Raw genomic sequence first — 20,649 nt, forward strand, 5'->3', positions numbered from 1 at the left:
TTTTCAATTGGTCTTTATTTTTTATAGTTTATGAATTATTTGCCTTCTTCTCCTGACTTTCTAGCTTTCAAAAGGGGTCACTGACTCCCTCTTAAATCAAATCTTCTGTAAAGCTACACATTTTTTGTTACTTTTTATTACTCATCTTTCTGTTCCTTTATTAATATTCCATATTCTCATTCAAATCAGTGCATGGTTATAGGGTAATTTGGACCCCAGCAACCAGATTGCTGATGCTGCAAACTGGAGAGCTGCTGAATAAAAAGCTAAATAACGCAAAAACCACAGATAATAAAAAAATGAAAACGAATTGCAAATTGTCTCAGAATATTGCTCTCTACATCATACTAAAAGTTAACTGAAAGGTGAACAACCCCTTTTATTATCCCCACCCAAATCCAAATTTTCCTGCCTGGACCTTTGTTTTTTTTTCTGGGAGGACACTATAGTGAACACTTTAGGATAAAATAAAAATGAAAAAAAAACCCATATCAACTTTGTTTTTTATTTTACCTCAGTTATCATGTCAGTTAACATGGACATGATCAACACTCATTAAATGTTTTCAAATGCTTCCTTGTAAAAGCAATTCTGCCAAGTCTCAGCATTCTCTAACTCAATAATGATCTCCCACTGACAAAATCAGTGGTCTTAAGCATTGACTTTACCTTATGAAATGCAATTTATAACAGTCACTGTATTTTTCATCCTGTAGATAATGTTACTGTGAAACTGATGTTGTAGGCTTTTTAAGCTATTTTTAGCACTTTACAAAGGCCTCTGCATTTATATAGCAGTTCTTGATTTATACATTTGACCTGATTAGTTAAAAATGGCAATGTCTCCGTTATTGTAATAAAGCAGTTGCTAAAAGCTCCACCTGTTCTAAAATTGTTGGTATCTAAACTGCAGATTGTAAAAAGCTAAGGAAACATCAGTTTACACCTGAATATGGGTGTAAATGTGCCGTGAATGGTTCCCAAACCCCTTAGGATTTGTGCAAAATGGGTAAATGTGAAGAATTCAGTATGTATAATCTAATTCTTAGAAACAAGCAACAGAAGTAGTCTACAAAGTTGAGGTCACGTACATTTTAGTCCAAAGGCTGGTGGCAACTTCCCAAATGGCATTCTGTCTTCAGAAGGAGCACCAGTACTACTTGTACAGTTAATTTCTTAGTTGTTGACATGAAATATTACTATTCTAGGGGGGTTTAGCAGACAAAAATTAGGTTTTTGAAAACCAGTGCCATACACACACGTTGGTCTTTGTGGAATAGAGAATTTATCACGTGTTTACCCTGCATTATCACAAGGCACTAGGTTTTAATTTAAAGAAATAGGGAAGGTAACACTGGTATCCCACAAGTATTAGAGTGCACAGACACAAAGTATGCTGAAAATAATGGTGATGTGATTATGTGGTTCATCTGAAGAGAATAATCTTTGTTTTGACACTACAGCATCTGTAACACTTCCCGAGGGGGAAATGCATCTGGAGAAACTTTGCTTTGCAGCCACCACTTTACAGCCGCTTAATTCACTTACAAATCATAACACAAAGTGTCTGGGAATGATAATGGAGTGAGAAGATTCCCAAGTGAGGCCTTTTAAGGACGAACTCATGACAAAATTCACTTCCGAGCATCAGGAGGGTGTCTCAGGAAAGACAGTCACAAGACCATGTGATATTGCCAGGCAGCCCTTTTATCATCATTGGGATGGCACCGGGCATCAATCCATAGCTGGGGAATTCAGATAACAATTGACTGAAGGGTTCGCCGTTCATTGTCAGTGAGATGTTCAGAGAATGCAGAAAAACATGGTTGCTGTGCAAACTGCCTCAGAAAATCTGTCAGGTAAGTCTATGGGCAGGAAACAATACATAACACATAAGAAAAACAAAACGTGGTTCCATTTTACTTGCCATCATAGCAGCTCATTGTGTATATTTACCTGTAAATCAATCTGATATAGAGGATCCTTCAGGACATCAGGATCATCCTCTTCATCATCTTCATAATAATCATCATCTAAGGAAAAATATATATTATACTATATACTAGAATACTGTTCAGCTTTAAAATGTTAAAGGTCAAAATCATAAATATGCACTATATAAACAAAGCTGTAGCAATTCAATCACTTTCTGATGTATGAAGTGAGGCAGAGCTCAGCTCAGTGTTATGTAGTTTTTAAAGTAAACCTTTAAAAAAAGTGAATGTAAAGTTGATATGGGTGCTATTCTAAGCACTTTTGTAATTTACATTTATGCTTTTAAATTTTTTCTGGCCAACGGGATATTGAATTGCCGGTCAATTATCCAGGGACTAGTCCGATTGCCATTTTGGAAGGAAGGATTTTTTTTCCCCCGCTGAGGCAAATTGGAGAGGCTTCAGATGGGGTTTTTTTGCCTTCCTCTGGATCAACTGGCAGTTAGGCAGGTTAAGAAAAGTTAAAAGGTTGAACTTGATGAATGTGTGTCTTTTTTCAACCTTACTTACTAAATTACTATGTCAGTTTCAGACCATGAAGTAGGCAAGGAAGTTGTCAGGAGAGGGCTGCTCCAGTATTATATGAAAAAAAGTTATCGGAGGTTTCTAATGTTTTACTCCAGGTATTCTGGTTTCCACTCAGTCCCCTAAAACATACAGGCAGGGTAATTGGCTCCTGAGAACATCGATCATAGGGTATAGATGTGATAAGCACCTCAAATTCTAAACTCCACTAGGACAGGGACTGATGGGAATGATGTATAATCATTACATGACATTTTGGATTCGGCCGAACCCCCAAATCCTTTGCAAAAGATTCGGCCGAATACCGAACTGAATCCTAATTTGCATATGCAAATTAGGGATGGGAAGGAGAAAACATTTTTACTTTCTTGTTTTGTGACAAAAAGTCATACGATTTCCCTTCCCACCACTAATTTGCATATGCAAATTCAGATTCGGTTCGGCAGAAGGATTCGGCCGAATCCTGATGAAAAAGGCCGAATCCCAAACCGAATCCTGGATTCGGTGCATCCCTAATATAATGTTAAGTGCAGGGTGTATCAGTCTATGCTATATAAATAACATAAATAAAAAAACACAAAGGTGTTTGATTTGCATAGTTTAAGACAGCCTGTGATCAAACACTGTAGATTTAGGTCACACTCCTGAAGATAAAGGCTAGTTATCTTGCTTTTGCATATAAATCAAAGAATGTAGCCTTTATTACCATATTTATTACTGGAGAGGATATCAGAAAGCAGTTGCCCTGCCAGACCTTCATCTTCCTCATCGTCATCTTCCCACATATCATTAACGTCATCTGCCAATTAGTAAACATGTAGGTCACACTCAAAATGAAAATAATATCAAAAGTTCCAAAGGAAGAATATTCTTACAAGTTCTCAAGTTAAACTCTGAAGGTCTCCAAATTCATAAATCATTCAGCTTCCTTGACAGGCAAATTTTAGGCTGAAATTACCATGATCCTCTCAGTGAGAATCTTTATGGTCCAATAGCCTGTCTCCCATCAACAGACCCTTCCAATTCACTGACAGTGACTGTTGGGAAAAGTTCAGTAAATGTATGTATAACTTTATTTGTAAATCGCCGTTAAGGAGCTTCAGCATTGTACAATGCATAAAAGTACAAAAAAAATAAATAAGATTCTGCTTGAACCCTGCAAACAGAAATCATCATTACACTACCCCTGACATCCATTAAAGTGGACCGGTCACCTACATAAAAAAAGCTGTATAATAAAAGTAATTTGCAAATTAAACATGGAACTCAAATTCTTTTTTTATTAAAACATCCATACCTGTTATAAAGGTGCTTAAAAATCTGAGCAATCAAATATTACCTGCCTGAGGCATGGAGATATTGGGCAATCAATAACTTTCACTTTCCATTCAGCACTACCTAGGTGTTACTGCCCTTCTCACATTCCTCTTTCCCTCCTCACACTATAATTGTGTAGCAAAGAAATTCGAATGCACACCTACATCTACAACAAGTGCTTTACTTGGGATTGGGTCGAGCTCTCCATGTTCGTGCATTGTACTATAATTGTGTAGGGCACTGCACATGGACATTAGGTTCCCCATTCTGGTGTATACAAAAGATTTTGGGGTGATACACAATTTGTCTTACTAGCAAATTGCCAAAATGGTGCCTGCCCGCCTGCTTGCTGTGATTGTGTAATGCCAAGACTGAAGGAAACAAAATGTAAATAATATAGTGTAAGTAAAGTTTATTTTGCACAACTAACATGATAGAAAAGAATTTGGAATTATTTCTTAAAGGAGAAGGAAAGGCATGTCAAAAGTTAGGCACCCCCAAGTTATTTTATTTACTTACCTGAAACCCCAGGCCGGTGCTCCTATTAGCAGAAACTGCAACAGTCCATGTTTATTCCAGCGAGCACCACGGAGCGATCCTCTTCCTGCTTCCTTCTCACGGTTGCACATGCGCAGTGGATCGAAAAGTCGAACTTTAATGGAAAAGCCAGCTATTTTCTACTGCGCATGCGTCTGCCAGGGAAATTTGAAGAAAGAAGCAGTAGGAAGACAACAGCTTGCTGGAATAACCCCAGGCCGATGCAGTTTTCTCCTGGTAGGGGCACCAGCCCGAGGTGTCAGGTAAGTAGATACGATCACTTGGGGTGCCTAACTTTTGGCACCTCCCAAGTAAAAATGCCTTTCCTTCTCTTTTAAAGTGGCAGGGCCCTTTAATGGCACAGCTGCTAGGAGCAGAAGCATAGAACATTTTAAAGGGGTAGTCCAGGTTTAAAGTTAGTTTTTAGTATGTTATAGAATATTCTATTCAAAGCCTCTGTGAGGCTATAATTGTATTGTTACTTTTCACTACTTTTCTATTCAGGCATAATCTCTTATTGAAACATCTGCCAGGTTAAAATGCCCCCTACCAATCACATAGCTGCAAAAATTTAAATCTAAAGCTGCTGAAAGATAAACAATTAAAATAAACAAAAACCTACAAAAATGTTTTAAAAATTAAGACCAACTGCAAACGGTCTCAAAAAAACCACCATCTACATCATACTAAAAGACAAACTTGCATGGAATTGAACAGCTATACAAAAGCATAGCCAAGAAGAGTCATGACCATAAACAGGGTAAATGGAGCAAACCCTCATTTAGGAGACATACCACCATTTCCCTGAATCCACTCTTCTTCTGTATTCCGAGTAGCATTTGCCTCAATCACAGTAGACAATTCATTAATAATTAATTTGTAAATCTTCACAAGCAGGGGTATGGTTGTCCAACATTCAGGATCTATAAGTGAAAATTCATAGTTACATAGAGTGAAACTCGGCACATCTCTATCATACTAATAGAAACATGTAATAATTAGCAACAAGCTATCAATGTAAAGCAACATTTGCTCATTTTCCACTTTGAAAAAAAGCTTGTTGGGGGGGGGGGCAGCCAGAATGCTCGGGACCTGGGAGTATCCAGATAAGGGGTCTTTTTATAAATCTGGATCTCCATACTTTAAGTCAACTAAAGATAACTTTAAACTTTAACTAAAGTCAACAGGATTGGTTTGCTTCCAATATTTTATATCTATTTTTTTTTTAAAGGTAAAGCTTTGTTTTCAAGAACATTAAACATTCACAAACAATAAACAATCATATTACAATCACGTGTCTTTGTATTTGCTTTACATCAGGGGTTTCAAAACTCTTTGCAAAAAGGGCCAGATTTGGTAAGGTGAAAATGTGTGGGGGCCAACCATTCAGCCTGACACCGGCATCCCTTCTGAGGTAGCTAGCTTGCGATCAGGATCATTCCAGGATCCAAAATATATGAAGTTGTGTATATGCAGTGCCAAAGTAACTCAGCAGTACTATTCTACTTTCCTTCTTGCCTCACTTGAAACAGCCCTTTACAATTAGTAGTTTGCATAAAAAAAAAATTCCCCACTCTTCCTCTCCTTTAAGAATCTGTGGAATGGGAACTCAGCAGCAGTAGCAGATATAGAGCTGGCATATTATCGATTCCAGTCCTTTGAACAGCAGCTCAGTCAGGGGCTCCATAAAAGTTTGTAAAACACAGTTCTACTCACAGAACACAAGTGCGTTGGGAGGGAGAAATCTGTGAGAGCCGAGGCTGAGCAGCTGCAATGCGATTGGCTATGTGGTGTTGCCTGCTACAGTGTGCCAGGGGGGACAAAGTTATGAGGCCGGGATGCTTCCAAGGGGCTTTTTCAACGAGGACTGAGACACGGAAACGGGTGGATCCCCATGGGACAGGTGGTAACCTTACCGCAACCCCTCTGCGCATACCTTAGTTTTGCCAGGGCCGGAGCGGGAGGTTAGGGGCAGGAAAGGCAGGGAGCAGGGTTCCGGGCCAGTGTAAATTTGAAGCCGGGCCGCGATTGGCCCACGGGCCGTACTTTGGACATGCCTGCTTTACATTATGTTTCATCTTTGCTCCCACACTTGTAGGTCACCCACACTTAAAATATATTTTCTTACGACTGGATTACCTAATCATTTGCTGTGTCATTCCTAGGTTGTATGCCAGGGCCTGACTCCCACCAGGGACTCCATATCGAATTTTCGGCCGTACCTCTGGCTTCATATGTGAGCTTAATCATGGGTATAGCCTCGTTAACTAGTTTTATCCAGGGGTCCCCTGTAGGAGGGGTGGGTCCAATCCAATGCATAATAATACATTACTTAGCATAATATAACAACGCTCTAAACCTTAGTTTTGCATGGGCAGTAGGCACTAAATGGTCCACTATCCCCAGTACAATGTAGAAGATTTAAGAGAATAGCAGGACACCATGTATGTTGCAGGTGGGGAGCTTACCCCTTTTATTTAAAGTGACCACCTGTGCATCAACGTTTCACCTGTGCATCCCTCCCTTCGTCAGGATGACGTTAATCCCCCCCCCCCCGAAACGTTGATGCACAGGTGGTCACTTAAAATAAAAGGGGTAAGCTCCCCATCTGCAACATACATGGTGTCGTGCTATTCTCTTAAATCTTCTACATTGTACTGACGAGTGCCGACAGTCTAGAGAGATCTGCACCACCAGGGCAGGAAGCTTCATGGAAAGGGTGAGAGGTGTGGTTTATCTATACCCAGTAGACACACCTGTGGAGAATTCACCTGTGGAAAGTCAAGGGTATTTGCTAGTGCGGCCATTAGCGGAGACCAATATGTGTTTATTACTGGGCAGGCCCAAGTCATGTGTAAGAAGTTTGCCGCTGGTGTTCTACATCTGGGGCAATTGTCATTGTCTCTCTTGCCCATAGCCTTAAGTTTTAATGGGATTGTATAGTTGATGGAATACTTTGTACTGAATCAGTTTGTCTCTCACTGATATTAAACTAGTATATATTGTCTCAGTAGCTTTGTCCCAGTCTTACTGTGTGAGCTCTGGTATCTGCAACTGCCATCTATTTTGAGCAGTACGGAATGGAGGGGGGATACTTGCTAATAAATTGTGATAAAGTCCGGACATTTGTTTTGCGGGCTGTACTACAGATAAGGAATCTTCCAGTGCCAAGGTGGTCGTGACTGGGGAGTGTGTTCCAAACTGTGCCCTGAACAAATGACGAATTTGAAAGTATCTGAACAGGGGTAGGCTGGCTGGAGCACATTTGGCTTTGAGCTCCGGGTATGATAGGAATGTGCTGTTTATTAAAAGGTCTCCAAGGTATTTGATTCCCATCTGTGGCCAATAGAGGAAATCCTCTAGGTTTTGAAAGTCTGGAAGATTGGCATTAGCCCACTGTGGCAGTGAAGGAGTTAGGCATATGGGATCTTTTTTAAGCTGTTTCAAGCCTTGACACCAGGCTCTGTGGGGTGTAGTGATGGAGGATGGTAAATTGCCCATATCTGAAAGTTTGCAGTAGGGTAGGTTCTTTAGGCTTTTTAAGTACCCTGCTATATTGGCTTGCAATGGCATGGTGGTTTCACCCTGATTCATACAATGCCAACAATGCAAATAATAAATTTGGGATGATAATTCATATAATTGGAGGTTGGGCAGGGCTAGGCCTCCATCTTCTTTATCAGCTGTCAGCTTCTCCCAAGCAATTCTTGGTACTTTTTGATTCCATATAAAGGGGAGAACCAGACCATTGATAAATGAAAAATTCAATTTTTTTTCCAATAAATATTCTGATTTTATAGTAAAAAAAAAAAAAAAAAAAAAGTTTTGGGCATTCGGACTTTAATAAATAACCCCGAAGAATAACCAAACTCATTACCCCTTCTACCTCCTTTTGCCTTGGTTAAAAAGTTCACTTTTAGCAGTTTCCTATTCAATGAGAGGTAAAGGGGCGATTAGGGAGAGTGCAACTTAGGGAGGGCACTAAGTCACTGGCCCAAGGGACGTTAATCAGTGACCAGTGGGGGTGCAGCACAGAAGGTAGTTTGCCAACAATCAGCAGTGGTGGCATGGATGCAAGGGGTAGGATGATTGTAAGCCAGCCTTGAGCACAGTTAAAACTTAGCCCAGCACTGCTATCCAACATTACGTTTATGACCTTACTTCTTACATAAGTAGTTTATACTTACTTCTGGAAGTCTTTGACCTTGTGCGTATTCCCTCCTCCATGTTGAATATTTCATCTCCTTTGACTTTTATGTCTTGTAGCCTCTTGTCATCAACAGTTATTCCATACTGGAGGATCTTACACAGAGCCACAGAGCTGATAAGTGCAGTAGAGAAGACTGCATTATTAAATATTACATGTTATTTTTGCTTCTATGGTCAGATATCATATGATGGTGTATTAATTTCACTCATTAAAGTGTCATTTTTCCTTAATGACTAATTCATATTGTAGAATATACTTCAATTACAAAATATGAGTATACAATTTGAACATCTTAATATTTATAGGCTTCAACAATCCTTACCTGACTTTGCCTTCATATTGCCCATAAAACATATGCTGCCGACTCATCCATTCAGACATTACAAACTCAAGAGCTGGTTTTCCAGTTGGGCCAGGAAGACTGCATAGAAACTCAAGCAGAGGCTCTAGCTGGGAGTGTACAAGGTGTGCGAAGACCATAATCAAAGACTGGGGGGGGGGGGGAGATAAAAGCTAGCTTTAGGTTGTTATTGCATATTCAAATCTAAACATCAAAAACATCAGACAAATAAATCCTAAAAAAAGAATTTTCCTGCGTATATCGTTCCTTTGGACATAAGCTACAAATCAGCAGGAACCCTGACCAATGTTCCCTCTAATACCTTCTCGGCTATTTGTGCACATTAACTTGTGTGTGCAATGTGTGGTCAGGTCAGAATTAATACAAAATATTGCGTTTTCAGACAAAACTTTTTGCTCGTACCACAATTTGTGTGTGTGCTGGCCTCAAAATGTGTGTGCATGCGCACAAGAGCAAATCCTAGAGGGAACATTGTCCCTGTCTGACCCTGTCACTGGACCGCACAAAGGATATAATGCTGTGACTAATCATATAGGTAAATTCAGCAGCATTTCAACTATTTACCTGGTGTAGGATACAGAAACCAATTTCTGCAGCCAGAGAAGTGTGGTGGGGAACAATTTAGAAACAACTAAACCAGTTGTCATAGTAATTAGCAGTGTTAGGAAAATAGATGTTACTATATAGTTACATTACATATATGCAACGTTGTTTAATTGCTAAAACAAAAATTGAATACCTTGCTAGTGCAGTACCAATCCTACTGTTTGTCATGGACAAACGCAGAGATTGATTAATACACTTAACACACAAAGGCAGACTATGGCACACACAGGGAGCATAGGGCAGGCAGAGTATGGCACACACAGGGAGCATAGGGCGGGCAGAGTATGGAACACACAAGGAGCATAGGGCAGGCAGAGTATGGCACACACAGGGAGCATAGGGCGGGCAGAGTATGGCACACACAAGGAGCATAGGGCAGGCAGAGTATGGCACACACAGGGAGCATAGGGCAGGCAGAGTATGGCACACACAGGGAGCATAGGGCGGGCAGAGTATGGCACACACAAGGAGCATAGGGCAGGCAGAGTATGGCACACACAGGGAGCATAGGGCGGGCAGAGTATGGCACACACAGGGAGCATAGGGCGGGCAGAGTATGGCACACACAGGGAGCATAGGGCAGGCAGAGTATGGCACACACAGGGAGCATAGGGCGGGCAGAGTATGGCACACACAGGGAGCATAGGGCAGGCAGAGTATGGCACACACAAGGAGCATAGGGCGGGCAGAGTATGGCACACACAAGGAGCATAGGGCGGGCAGAGTATGGCACACACAAGGAGAATAGGGCAAGAAAAAGGATGCTGGCTCAGACGTATCCAATAGAAGGTTCGTGCAGCCGTAAAATTCCAGGAGTCTGTGTAACCCAGGGATCAGGAACCTTGGCTCTCCAGCTGTTAAGGAACTACAAGTCCCACAATGCATTTGCCTTTAGACTCCTTTAAAAGGCTCCATTATTGCATTGTGGGACTTGTAGTTCCTTAACAGCTGGAGAGCCAAGGTTCCTGATCCCTGGTGTAACCCCTCAAGTAATCAGGATATTTGTAGAAGACGGAATAATCAGCTTTAATGCAGTGATTTTAAACTGCAAGTTTTCATTTATTTTAGCAGTGTAAAACACTACATGTCTCGGGTCAAAGTTGAAAAAGGGTTTGACCCGAAACATGTAGTGTTTTACACTGCTAAAATAAATGAAAACTTGCCGTTTGAAATCACTGCCTTAAAGCTGTTTATTCTGCCTTCTACAAATATCAAGGAGAATAGGGCAGGCATAGTATGGCAGGGAGCATAGGGAAGGCCACTCTAAGATTTACTACATACAGTGACACAGTGCTGGTGTCCCTGCAGCAGTTTGAGAACAGGTGGGCAGTTTCAGTCTGGGTCTAAAATGTGAACAGTACAGGGCTTTAGGGGTGTGAACAATAGGGGTGTAAGTGTAAACAATGCAGGGGATTACATCCTGAATTTAAGGTTTAAACAATGCAGGGGCCAGTTAATCTCTGTAGAGATACCTGTTATAGTTTACTCATGTTCAGCAGACATAGCAGGCAGACTTTCATGTGGGGGGCCACCAGTTGGACAGCCCTGGTTTACAGAATCCGTGACCCCCCCCACCCAAGTCAAAACTTAAATTGTACATTTCAAATGTTCACAAATAGAAAGTTACTGGAAAGTCTTCATTTCTGGTAAACTATCTGAACCCAAATGAACAAAAAGTGTTGGAAGGTGAACAATCTGTTTAAAGGACATTTTACCCCAAAATTGAATATTTAAGCAACAGACAATTTATATCATATTAATGGACATATTAAAGAATCTTATCAATCTATATTTTATGCAATATTGTAATTGTATGCAATATTATAGAGACTTACAATGTTTAGGGGGGGGCATCGCTTTCTTTTAAGGTTTAAATAGTTCTATTTGGTAACACACTTCTTGTTTGATTTTAAACTCTACAACCCCGAGCACTCCATTTTGATTTGTCTCTCTCTCTCTCTCTCTCTCTCTCTCTCTCTCTCTAGAACACTTGGTTCTTAATTTATCCCTCTTCTCAATTCGCAGTAAAAATAATCACAAACACTCACATCAAATTATCACCACTAAAAAAAAAAAAACTGTCAGACACTTGGAAACATATCCAGTGTAACACAGTTTAAATTGCTCTGTCCATTTTCAATATTTTAGTCAAATGCATGAATGTATGCAGGTAAATGCATGATGTACCTGCATAACGCTGAGCGCCTCTGCCTGCTGCATCTTGCTAAGGATTGCTCTTAGGATCTGGTCCAGATTTTCTCCCAACTCGCGACCAGCTTTGGAAATAAGTGTAGATACAAGGCGTCCAACAAAAGCTGCTGTAAATTCCGATGTACGAGGATCCAGTAGCTGACTGACAACCTGCATCACATACCAAAGCCCAGTGTGTCCTTGTTCATCACGCCACTGCGCAACTTGCTCAAGAGCCACTGAGACATAGGCACGAAGGCACTCCCCACCGTTCTGCACAGAGTTACATAATATGGTCAAAGATGATAAAAAGGTATGGTAAAACAGCTGACAATGCATGGTCCAGTACTGTGGCAATTAGATACGACTATCTTAAAGTAGAACTAAAGTCTAACTAAACAAGTAGGCTAGAAATGTTGTACATTTTGTTTTGGGCAGCCCAAGGGAACCATAGCCCTGTAGCAGAGACGTTTTGTTCTGCCAAAGATGCACCAGTAGCTCCCAACCTTCTTTTCTGCTGATTCACTGCACATGCTCTGTGCTGCTGTCAGTTAATGAACTAGGGACTGACTCAAAATATACAGTACATATAGAATATAAATGTCACAGTATAAGGCTGATAAGTAATTACTACATGGCAGCAGAGAAACCAGTGCAATTAGTAACAGAATTTAAGAATCAGCCCTGTAGCATCAGCTTATATGACCTGCAAACCTTATTTTCTGCTTTTCTGATCATTTGCAACAACCCTTAAACTTAGATTCTCAACAGCTGCTCAGAGCCCACTGGGCATGTGAGTGTCACAGACACTTTCCAAGATGGTGCCTCCTGTGACAAGTTTGAAGTCCTAGATCATTGATGCTATTGAGAAGATGAAACGTTAGGCTGGTGCAATAAGTTCAGTATATAGAATATGACATTTTTAGCCACATTCATTTTTAGGGTTTCGTTCTGCTTTAAATGGGAAGTAAAATCTAAAATAGAATAAGGCTATAAACGCTGTATTTTGTATACTAAACATAAGGGGGCACCATCGTGTAACTTTCTTAAACATCTTTTCAAGAACAAGTTTGTGCACATGCTCAGTGTGGTCTGCGCTGCTTAGGGATCGTCATAAATTATCAAAACAGCACAAGTCAAATAATATCTGCCAGAAGCCGATAGAGCAAGACTGATTAATAATCAGAATAGGCAGACTGCACTGGTTCCTGTGTTGTCATGTAATCTAATGTGGATTTTATAGTTTAATACAAAATTTCTCCAACCCTGCAGAACCAGTGGCTGCAGCAAAATAATCCTTCAAGGAGAATCCTAGTTTATCTGTTTAAATCTGGCTCCATGATCTGTCCCTGCAGCTGAAGTTGGAAACAGTAAAGGGGATGCAAGGGCAAAAAATAAAATCCAATACAAATCTCTACACACAGTCGCTGCTTGAGTTCTGCATGGCTGGGAAGTAAGGCGGGGGCTCATCCTGCTGTTTTTAAGTATTATTGTTTCCCTGCAGAGCAGTTTGGGACCATCTGATAATTCCTATCCACAGCAGTAAATGGAGGGAGAATTTCACTGCATACAGTCACGTTTCTTATAAAAAAAATTCATTAAAGTATATTGGAGATAGGTTTCTTTTTCTTTGAAGAAAGTAAAAATGTGATTTTATTTTTTGCCTTTACATGCCCTTTAATAGTACTTATTCTTTCAAGACTGTACTAATCTGTTGAGTTGGATCTGACAGACAGTAATGCATTAAACTGGACTAAGGGAATGCTTTTCAAATGATGAACTCTTACAAACTTCATTATCATGCTGACCCTGGCTCTTTGGAGGAACATAATGCCTTTTGGGTTAGAATGATCTAAAAACCTTTATTTAGCTGTATTTTGTTTGATAATTTCAATACCAAAGTTTGAGGGTACTGGGTTGCTAATATAGTATTTGAATTGAAGTAGCAATTGTATCAGTGAGTGGAGTACTAGGATACACGTATGATTGGACTGGTGTTTTACAATAATTACACTAATCATTTAACATATATTATATGACATGTTCCTGACTTCTGGTGCTTTTCTATAAACATTTCCTACTTTGGGTATGCTATATCACATTGGGGGTTCTTGCCCTTCTTTAGGGTTCTTTATTAGTGTGCTTATGATTTCCCCCTAAAAGGCTTCCCACCCAATATACTATGGAGTCTATTACTGCATGAATGTATTTATAAAGATTATTTTATACTATATGATTATTTTTTCATCTGCAATAATTAAGACAGGCTGGAACACCTTCTTTTAACGCAAGATAATACATCGTAGGAATCACTCAAACTCTCCAAGTTGCCCATTTTTGTCTCGGCTCTCAGGTGTCATTTTTAATTGAGCCCCACATTGAGCTTCCGACATTTAGATGCTCGTAATAGCCGTTTGTTCACAGTCGTATTTTATTGGTTTAGATTAACTTCTCTCATCAGACAGTACTCCTGGGTACCTCTCATTCTAAATATATATATTTTGAAAGCCTAGTTTTAGCCTTGTACCCAGAAATACCATACCTTGTTTCATCACCACAATAGCCTTACAGTACTCCTCCAGGTGTAACTGAGGGTGGACTTATGTCCTGGGATTCCCATCATACTGGCAGACAATGCAACATAACATTCCAATTTTTGACAAAAGGGCAAGTATATTTAAAAATAGGAGCAGACAGCTAGAGCAGAGTTTCTATGTGAACCAGCAATGCCATTTTGTCACTGGCTGCTCGACTGGAGGGTGTGTTTATTAATCTGATTTGAGAAGAGCTGAGCATGATCATGTGCCAACAACCAAAGGAAATTCCAGGGAGGGGACTGAATGGCTAAGAGATGGAGAAGGATTTCTAAGTGATTAAGGAGATGCTGCAGCCTCACTATTAACCTCTGAACAAGTTGAAGTTATATAGAGATTTCAAAGAGGCTATTCAGTGATTACATTTGTGTGTGGGGGGTTTATATGTCCTTTAATGTACACATAACATTCTTTAATGTAGAATCAAAACTTTTTATAAATCAATAAAAACTGCCTTTACAATATCATGAAGAGCTTACCTGCATGATTGTATTATCATCTGCACGAAGGGTGCACTGGGCCACAGCAGGAAATGCTTGACAGATTAGCAGCTCAGAAAGTGGTGGTTTAGTGTTCCTGACCACTGTAGTTAAAATATCAATAGCAGTCTAGATTTTCAAAGCACAGAAAATACATAAAATGTGTTTACAAGTTAAAATCTATTTGAATAAGTCATATTCTTGCCTGTAACATCAAAGTACTACTTACTGCACAGAGTCCAGATGGTATCTTTTCAGCAGGTGCTTGCATAATGCTAACCAAAGTTGGTATAAGCCTCATCTGCATGGCATTTTGGCACTGGGGTATTTGAGCTAACTCCTTGAAAATGTCCTGAGCCAGAGATGCCACCACAGGATCTGAGAAGGGCCAGAGAAAAAGATCAGACAATCATTGCCCGGTATATCCCCAACAGGTGTCAGACTAAAGAAAAACAATGACCTTTAAATATTTGCCACCAGTCAAATTTCCCTCCTCCCATCAAAAAACATCTGCCCTTTCCCGCTGAGTCGCACCATTGCTGTACTTCAGGAATATGGCGATGGAGAAGGGGCAGATCTTGGCCTCTGCACTGGCAGTAAAAGCTGGATCTACACTGCATACAATGCATAACGTCTCCATTACCAGATTCAGCACTTCAGATGTAAACTGAGCTGCAAGGTGTATCAAACCATCAAGAACACTTGGTAGAAATGGCTGCAACACATGGGTACTTTCTGATATTTTAAGCTGGTCACAGTACCTGGAAGAAAGTAAAAACCAATGAAGGTGACAAAAACAGACAACAACAGAGTGTTAAGAGAAAGAGTCCTTACCCCCAAATGGCTCGGACAGCAGAAATGCGTACAGATGGTGGCTGGTTATCATGCAGTCCACTAACTGTTGCCTGAAGGAACTGTTGAATCAGCTCAGGAGACATTGCTGCTGTAAAGCGACTGGCAGCCCAGAGAGAACGTCCCAGGAGGAATGGAGATACTGATGGAGAATATTGGCTATATTACAATTAAATTTAACAATAAACCTCACAATGATATCTCTGCATAATTAAACTTTTTAAATCACAAAATCACCCACCAAAATAAATCTAATATAGGTTTTAATTTTTCTTTTTTTACTGGTAATGCAAAGATGCAATACATTTGCTGGCTATTAACCACTGCTCTAATTTATAAAGCTCCACAAACCCGCTTGCACACACCTGTAAGGTTGAGATCTGAAAGAATAACACCAGTTAGGAATCCATGCATATCAAACTGAACCCGTCCACTCTGAACGCCTTCTGTGATCACAGACTTTACTGACCCAAGGGCCAGCATACAGGCCTCATGTATCTTCCACCTATGTATACAGGAAAGCAAGTAAAATAGGAATAGTATTGCGCCGTCTATATAAACCATTAGTGACATTTTACACTACTCCCACCTAACTGTACTCTACATAAAATGTCTTTTTAAGCATAAATGCTCGGATTATGCGATTTTTCCCATAAATTTTTCCCAATGTTACTGTTGTAAGCCACTTTAACCCGCATCCTTTAAATAACTGGTTGCTGTCCAATATTTTAATAAAGGTCTAAAGCAGGGGTCAGCGACCTTTACTATCAAAAGAGCCATTTTGCCCCTCTCCCACTAAAGAAAAATAGTCTGGAGCCGCAAAACATAAAAGGGCAGCCAAGTATGGAGGTTTACTTTGAAAGCAGCAAGTTAAGTTGCAGGTAAAACCAAGTCCCTTTGTAAAATGTATAATGAAGCAATAGAATTCTTAATGAATCAGATGAAATTGAGCATAGGACTGGCCAGATATGGGATGACTTTGACGTAGTTGGCCAGCTTAAATATATTGCAATATATGGACAAACAATCCCTGTTTTGTTTAAAGGGTAAGGCATTTTTTAGTAGCAGTATGCACAAAATGTCTGTCTTAAATATATTGATAATGGGTTGAGTGCAGAGGATTCTTGTATTTGACTATATGTATTTTGTGGTCACACCCTCATTGCACCCCCGCCTAATGGTTTTAAAAATAGTGGTGAGCACAACTTTCCCTTGTTTGTTATAGTTTATACAGGAGCAGTGACCAGCTCCATGTTGTAGCTCCCACCCTTCCCAGCTATAGTCAGGTGATCCCACTGGTGTCTAATAAAAGGGCAGCCAAGTATGGAGGTTTACTTTGAAAGCAGCAAGTTAAGTTGCAGGTAAAACCAAGTCCCTTTGTAAAATGTATAATGAAGCAATAGAATTCTTAATGAATCAGATGAAATTGAGCATAGGACTGGCCAGATATGGGATGACTGACGTAGTTGGCCAGCTTAAATATATTGCAATATATGGACAAACAATCCCTGTTTTGTTTAAAGGGTAAGGCATTTTTTAGTAGCAGTATGCACAAAATGTCTGTCTTAAATATATTGATAATGGGTTGAGTGCAGAGGATTCTTGTATTTGACTATATGTATTTTGTGGTCACACCCTCATTGCACCCCCGCCTAATGGTTTTAAAAAATAGTGGTGAGCACAACTTTCCCTTGTTTGTTATAGTTTATACAGGAGCAGTGACCAGCTCCATGTTGTAGCTCCCACCCTTCCCAGCTATAGTCAGGTGATCCCACTGGTGTCTAATAAAAGGGCAGCCAAGTATGGAGGTTTACTTTGAAAGCAGCAAGTTAAGTTGCAGGTAAAACCAAGTCCCTTTGTAAAATGTATAATGAAGCAATAGAATTCTTAATGAATCAGATGAAATTGAGCATAGGACTGGCCAGATATGGGATGACTTTGACGTAGTTGGCCAGCTTAAATATATTGCAATATATGGACAAACAATCCCTGTTTTGTTTAAAGGGTAAGGCATTTTTTAGTAGCAGTATGCACAAAATGTCTGTCTTAAATATATTGATAATGGGTTGAGTGCAGAGGATTCTTGTATTTGACTATATGTATTTTGTGGTCACACCCTCATTGCACCCCCGCCTAATGGTTTTAAAAAATAGTGGTGAGCACAACTTTCCCTTGTTTGTTATAGCCGCAAAACATAACACAGCTTATAAACTTTTTTAAACTTTTTTTAATTTTAACTGTTACAACAACAGAATACAACAAACAGAAGTGCATTGTGTATATGCAGGGCTACTTTGAAATAAACTAAACACTGAATATCCCTATTAAATGCTAGTGTTCGCATCTGTTTATTAATGTGACTTCTGTTTCTGAAGCTCCATGCTGATCGTCTCTCTCTTGTCTTGAGTGTGTGACCGCGGTAAGGACCATGATGAATCATCTTGCTGTGGCTCAGTCTTGCCACTCCTGGGACGTCAATACAGCCCTCGCACCTGCTGGCGGCTTCTTGAGTGTGCTTACCACGCTCACACACTCAAGAAGCCACCAGCAGGTGCGAGGGCTGTAAATACGACCTGACAGGCAAAGCCGCAAGACTGAGCCGCAGGAAGCAGGATGAAGAGCCGCATGAGGCTCTGGAGCCGCAGGTTCCCTATCCCTGTCATAGATTCTCAATATGATTTATTTGCTCCTGATTCTTTAGACATTGTGTATACCACTACTGCCCTATGATAGTTTACCTTTAGTAGCTTTTGCTCAAAACTGTAGACATACATTATCAGAGACTAAAAGAATCACAAGAGGTTTAAATGTGTTTATTTGCCATCCCCTCTAAACTCTAAAACAAGGGTCATAAAGAATAGTTGCATAACCATACTTAAAGAGATACTGTCATGGGAAAACATGTTTTTTCAAAACACATCAGTTAATAGTGCTGCTCCAGCAGAATTCTGCACTGAAATCCATTTTTCAAAAGAGCAAACAGATTTTTTTATATTCAATTTTGAATTCTGACATGGAGCTAGACATAGTCAGTTTCCCAGCTGCCCCCAGTCATGTGACTTGTGCTCTGATAAACTTTAGTCACTCTTTACTGCTGTACTGCAAGCTGGAGTGATATCAACCTCCCCAGCATCCTAACAACAGAACAATTGTTAACGTGGAGCACTCACCTCATTGATACACACTTTTTGTAGTGTCAGGTGCTGAACTGGAGGACCCACTCCTGTCGCTGGGTCATAACAATATGTAAAGAGGAACCAGCAGCACACTGTGTTTAAGTTGCAAAAGTGCACCAAAAATTTATTTAGCCCACATCATACAAATAGGCAACTTTTCGGGCCCACCTGGCCCTTTATCAAGCTTGATAAAGCGCCAGGTAGGCTCTTAACAATAGAACAATGGGAAGGTAACCAGATAGCAGCTCCCTGGTAGATCTAAGAACTGCACTCAATAGTTAAAGCCAAGTCCCACTGAGACTGATTCAGTTACAGTAAATAGGAGAAATAGAGAGATTTTTGTACTTACCGTTAAATCTTTTTCTCTTGTCCTATATTGGGGGACACAGGCACCATGGGGATGAAGATCCTGCAGCTGGAGACTGGACACTAAATAGTTAACTTTAAACTCCTCCTCCTCCTGCTCTGGGCTTCATCCCCTGCCTCCTCCTACAATCTCCAGTTTCGACCGAAGAAGGAGCATGATGACCAAAAACAGAAGAGGAGGACCTCTACCCCCACCAAACCTCTTAGAAACAAGGTTGAAAAAACATATAAAAACCGAACCGAACTCCAACGTGAGTCGGTAAAACTACAATTTAACCAGTGTCGGTACAGGGAGGGAAGGCCTGTGTCCCCCAATATAGGACAAGAGAAAAAGATTTAACGGTAAGTACAAAAATCTCTCTTTCTCTTGCCTAATTGGGGGACACAGGCACCATGGGGACGTCCCAAAGCAACCCATGAGGGTGGGACACTGTAAGCCCCAGTAGGCGTTTAAGTAATGACAGCCTGTAACACCTTCCTCCCAAATACAGCTTCGGCTGAAGCCTGTGTGTGTAGCCTGTAGAATCGCGTGAATGTGTGAAGGGACACCCAGGTGGCCGCTCTGCAAACTTGTTCCGCCGATGCTTGATGCCGAACTGCCCAGGAAGTGCTAATCGAGCGAGTAGAGTGTGCCCTCACTTGAAGTGGAGATTCTTTACCCTTAAGTGCGTATGCTCTGATGATGGTAGCACGAATCCACTTGGCAAGTGTAGACTTGGCTGCTTTGGCACCACGTTTGGGTCCATTGGGAATGATGAACAGGGCGTCTGTTTTCCTGACCTCTTTGGTAGTGTGTAGATATGTGGCGAGAGCCCTAACAACGTCCAGGTTGTGAAGCTTGCGCTCTCCTGGATTCTTGGGTTCTGGGCACAAGGAAGGCACTACAATATCTTGGTTAAGGTGAAATTCCGACACCACTTTCGGTAAAAAATCTGGAGTAGGTCTGAGGACCACCTTGTCCTTGTGGAAGATGGTAAAGGGTGACTTGCAGGAGAGTGCCGCCAATTCCGAGACTCTGCGAGCTGATGTGATGGCCAGAAGAAAAACCACTTTTTCTGTAAGGGTATACAGAGGGATCTTGTCAATAGGTTCATATGGATCCTCTTGGAGTACTGAGAGCACCAGGTTGAGGTCCCAAGGTGGTACTGGACAGCGATACGTGGTATTAACCGGATAGCCCCTTGAAGAAACGTTCTGATATTACTCCTTAGGGCTAGTTTTTCTTGAAGAAGAACAGACAATGCTGATACCTGCACCTTCAGGTAGCTCAAGGCCAACCCCTTCTGCAAGCCCTCCTGTAGGAAGGAGAGAATCTCAGTCTCCGTAGCCTTCTGTGGGTCTGTACCTCTGCGTTCGCACCAGGTGATGAAAATCTTCCAGTCTCTATGGTATATCTTGGAAGAGACCGGCTTGCGTGCACGGAGCATGGTAGGTAGAGCATCC

At 40.8% G+C, this 20,649-nt stretch overlaps 1 protein-coding gene across 1 annotated transcript in view; it reads right to left on the reverse strand.

Moving 5' to 3' along the window:
* Positions 1-491: 491 nt before the first annotated feature.
* ipo9.S (importin 9 S homeolog) overlaps positions 492-20,649 on the reverse strand; it is a 42,315-nt gene continuing 22,157 nt past the window's right edge. The window contains exons 13-24 of the mRNA XM_018249403.2: positions 16,030-16,169; positions 15,647-15,806; positions 15,347-15,573; positions 15,042-15,190; positions 14,813-14,941; positions 11,737-12,012; positions 8,905-9,071; positions 8,560-8,693; positions 5,167-5,295; positions 3,225-3,317; positions 1,956-2,032; positions 492-1,864 (exon numbers count right to left, since the gene is read on the reverse strand). Coding sequence (XP_018104892.1) covers positions 1,754-1,864; positions 1,956-2,032; positions 3,225-3,317; positions 5,167-5,295; positions 8,560-8,693; positions 8,905-9,071; positions 11,737-12,012; positions 14,813-14,941; positions 15,042-15,190; positions 15,347-15,573; positions 15,647-15,806; positions 16,030-16,169 — 1,792 coding nt within the window. The 3' untranslated portion in view covers positions 492-1,753. The remainder of the gene's footprint in view (positions 1,865-1,955; positions 2,033-3,224; positions 3,318-5,166; positions 5,296-8,559; positions 8,694-8,904; positions 9,072-11,736; positions 12,013-14,812; positions 14,942-15,041; positions 15,191-15,346; positions 15,574-15,646; positions 15,807-16,029; positions 16,170-20,649) is intronic.

This window comes from Xenopus laevis, chromosome 2S (genome assembly GCF_017654675.1).
Source record: "Xenopus laevis strain J_2021 chromosome 2S, Xenopus_laevis_v10.1, whole genome shotgun sequence".
Classification (NCBI taxonomy): Eukaryota; Metazoa; Chordata; class Amphibia; order Anura; family Pipidae; genus Xenopus; species Xenopus laevis.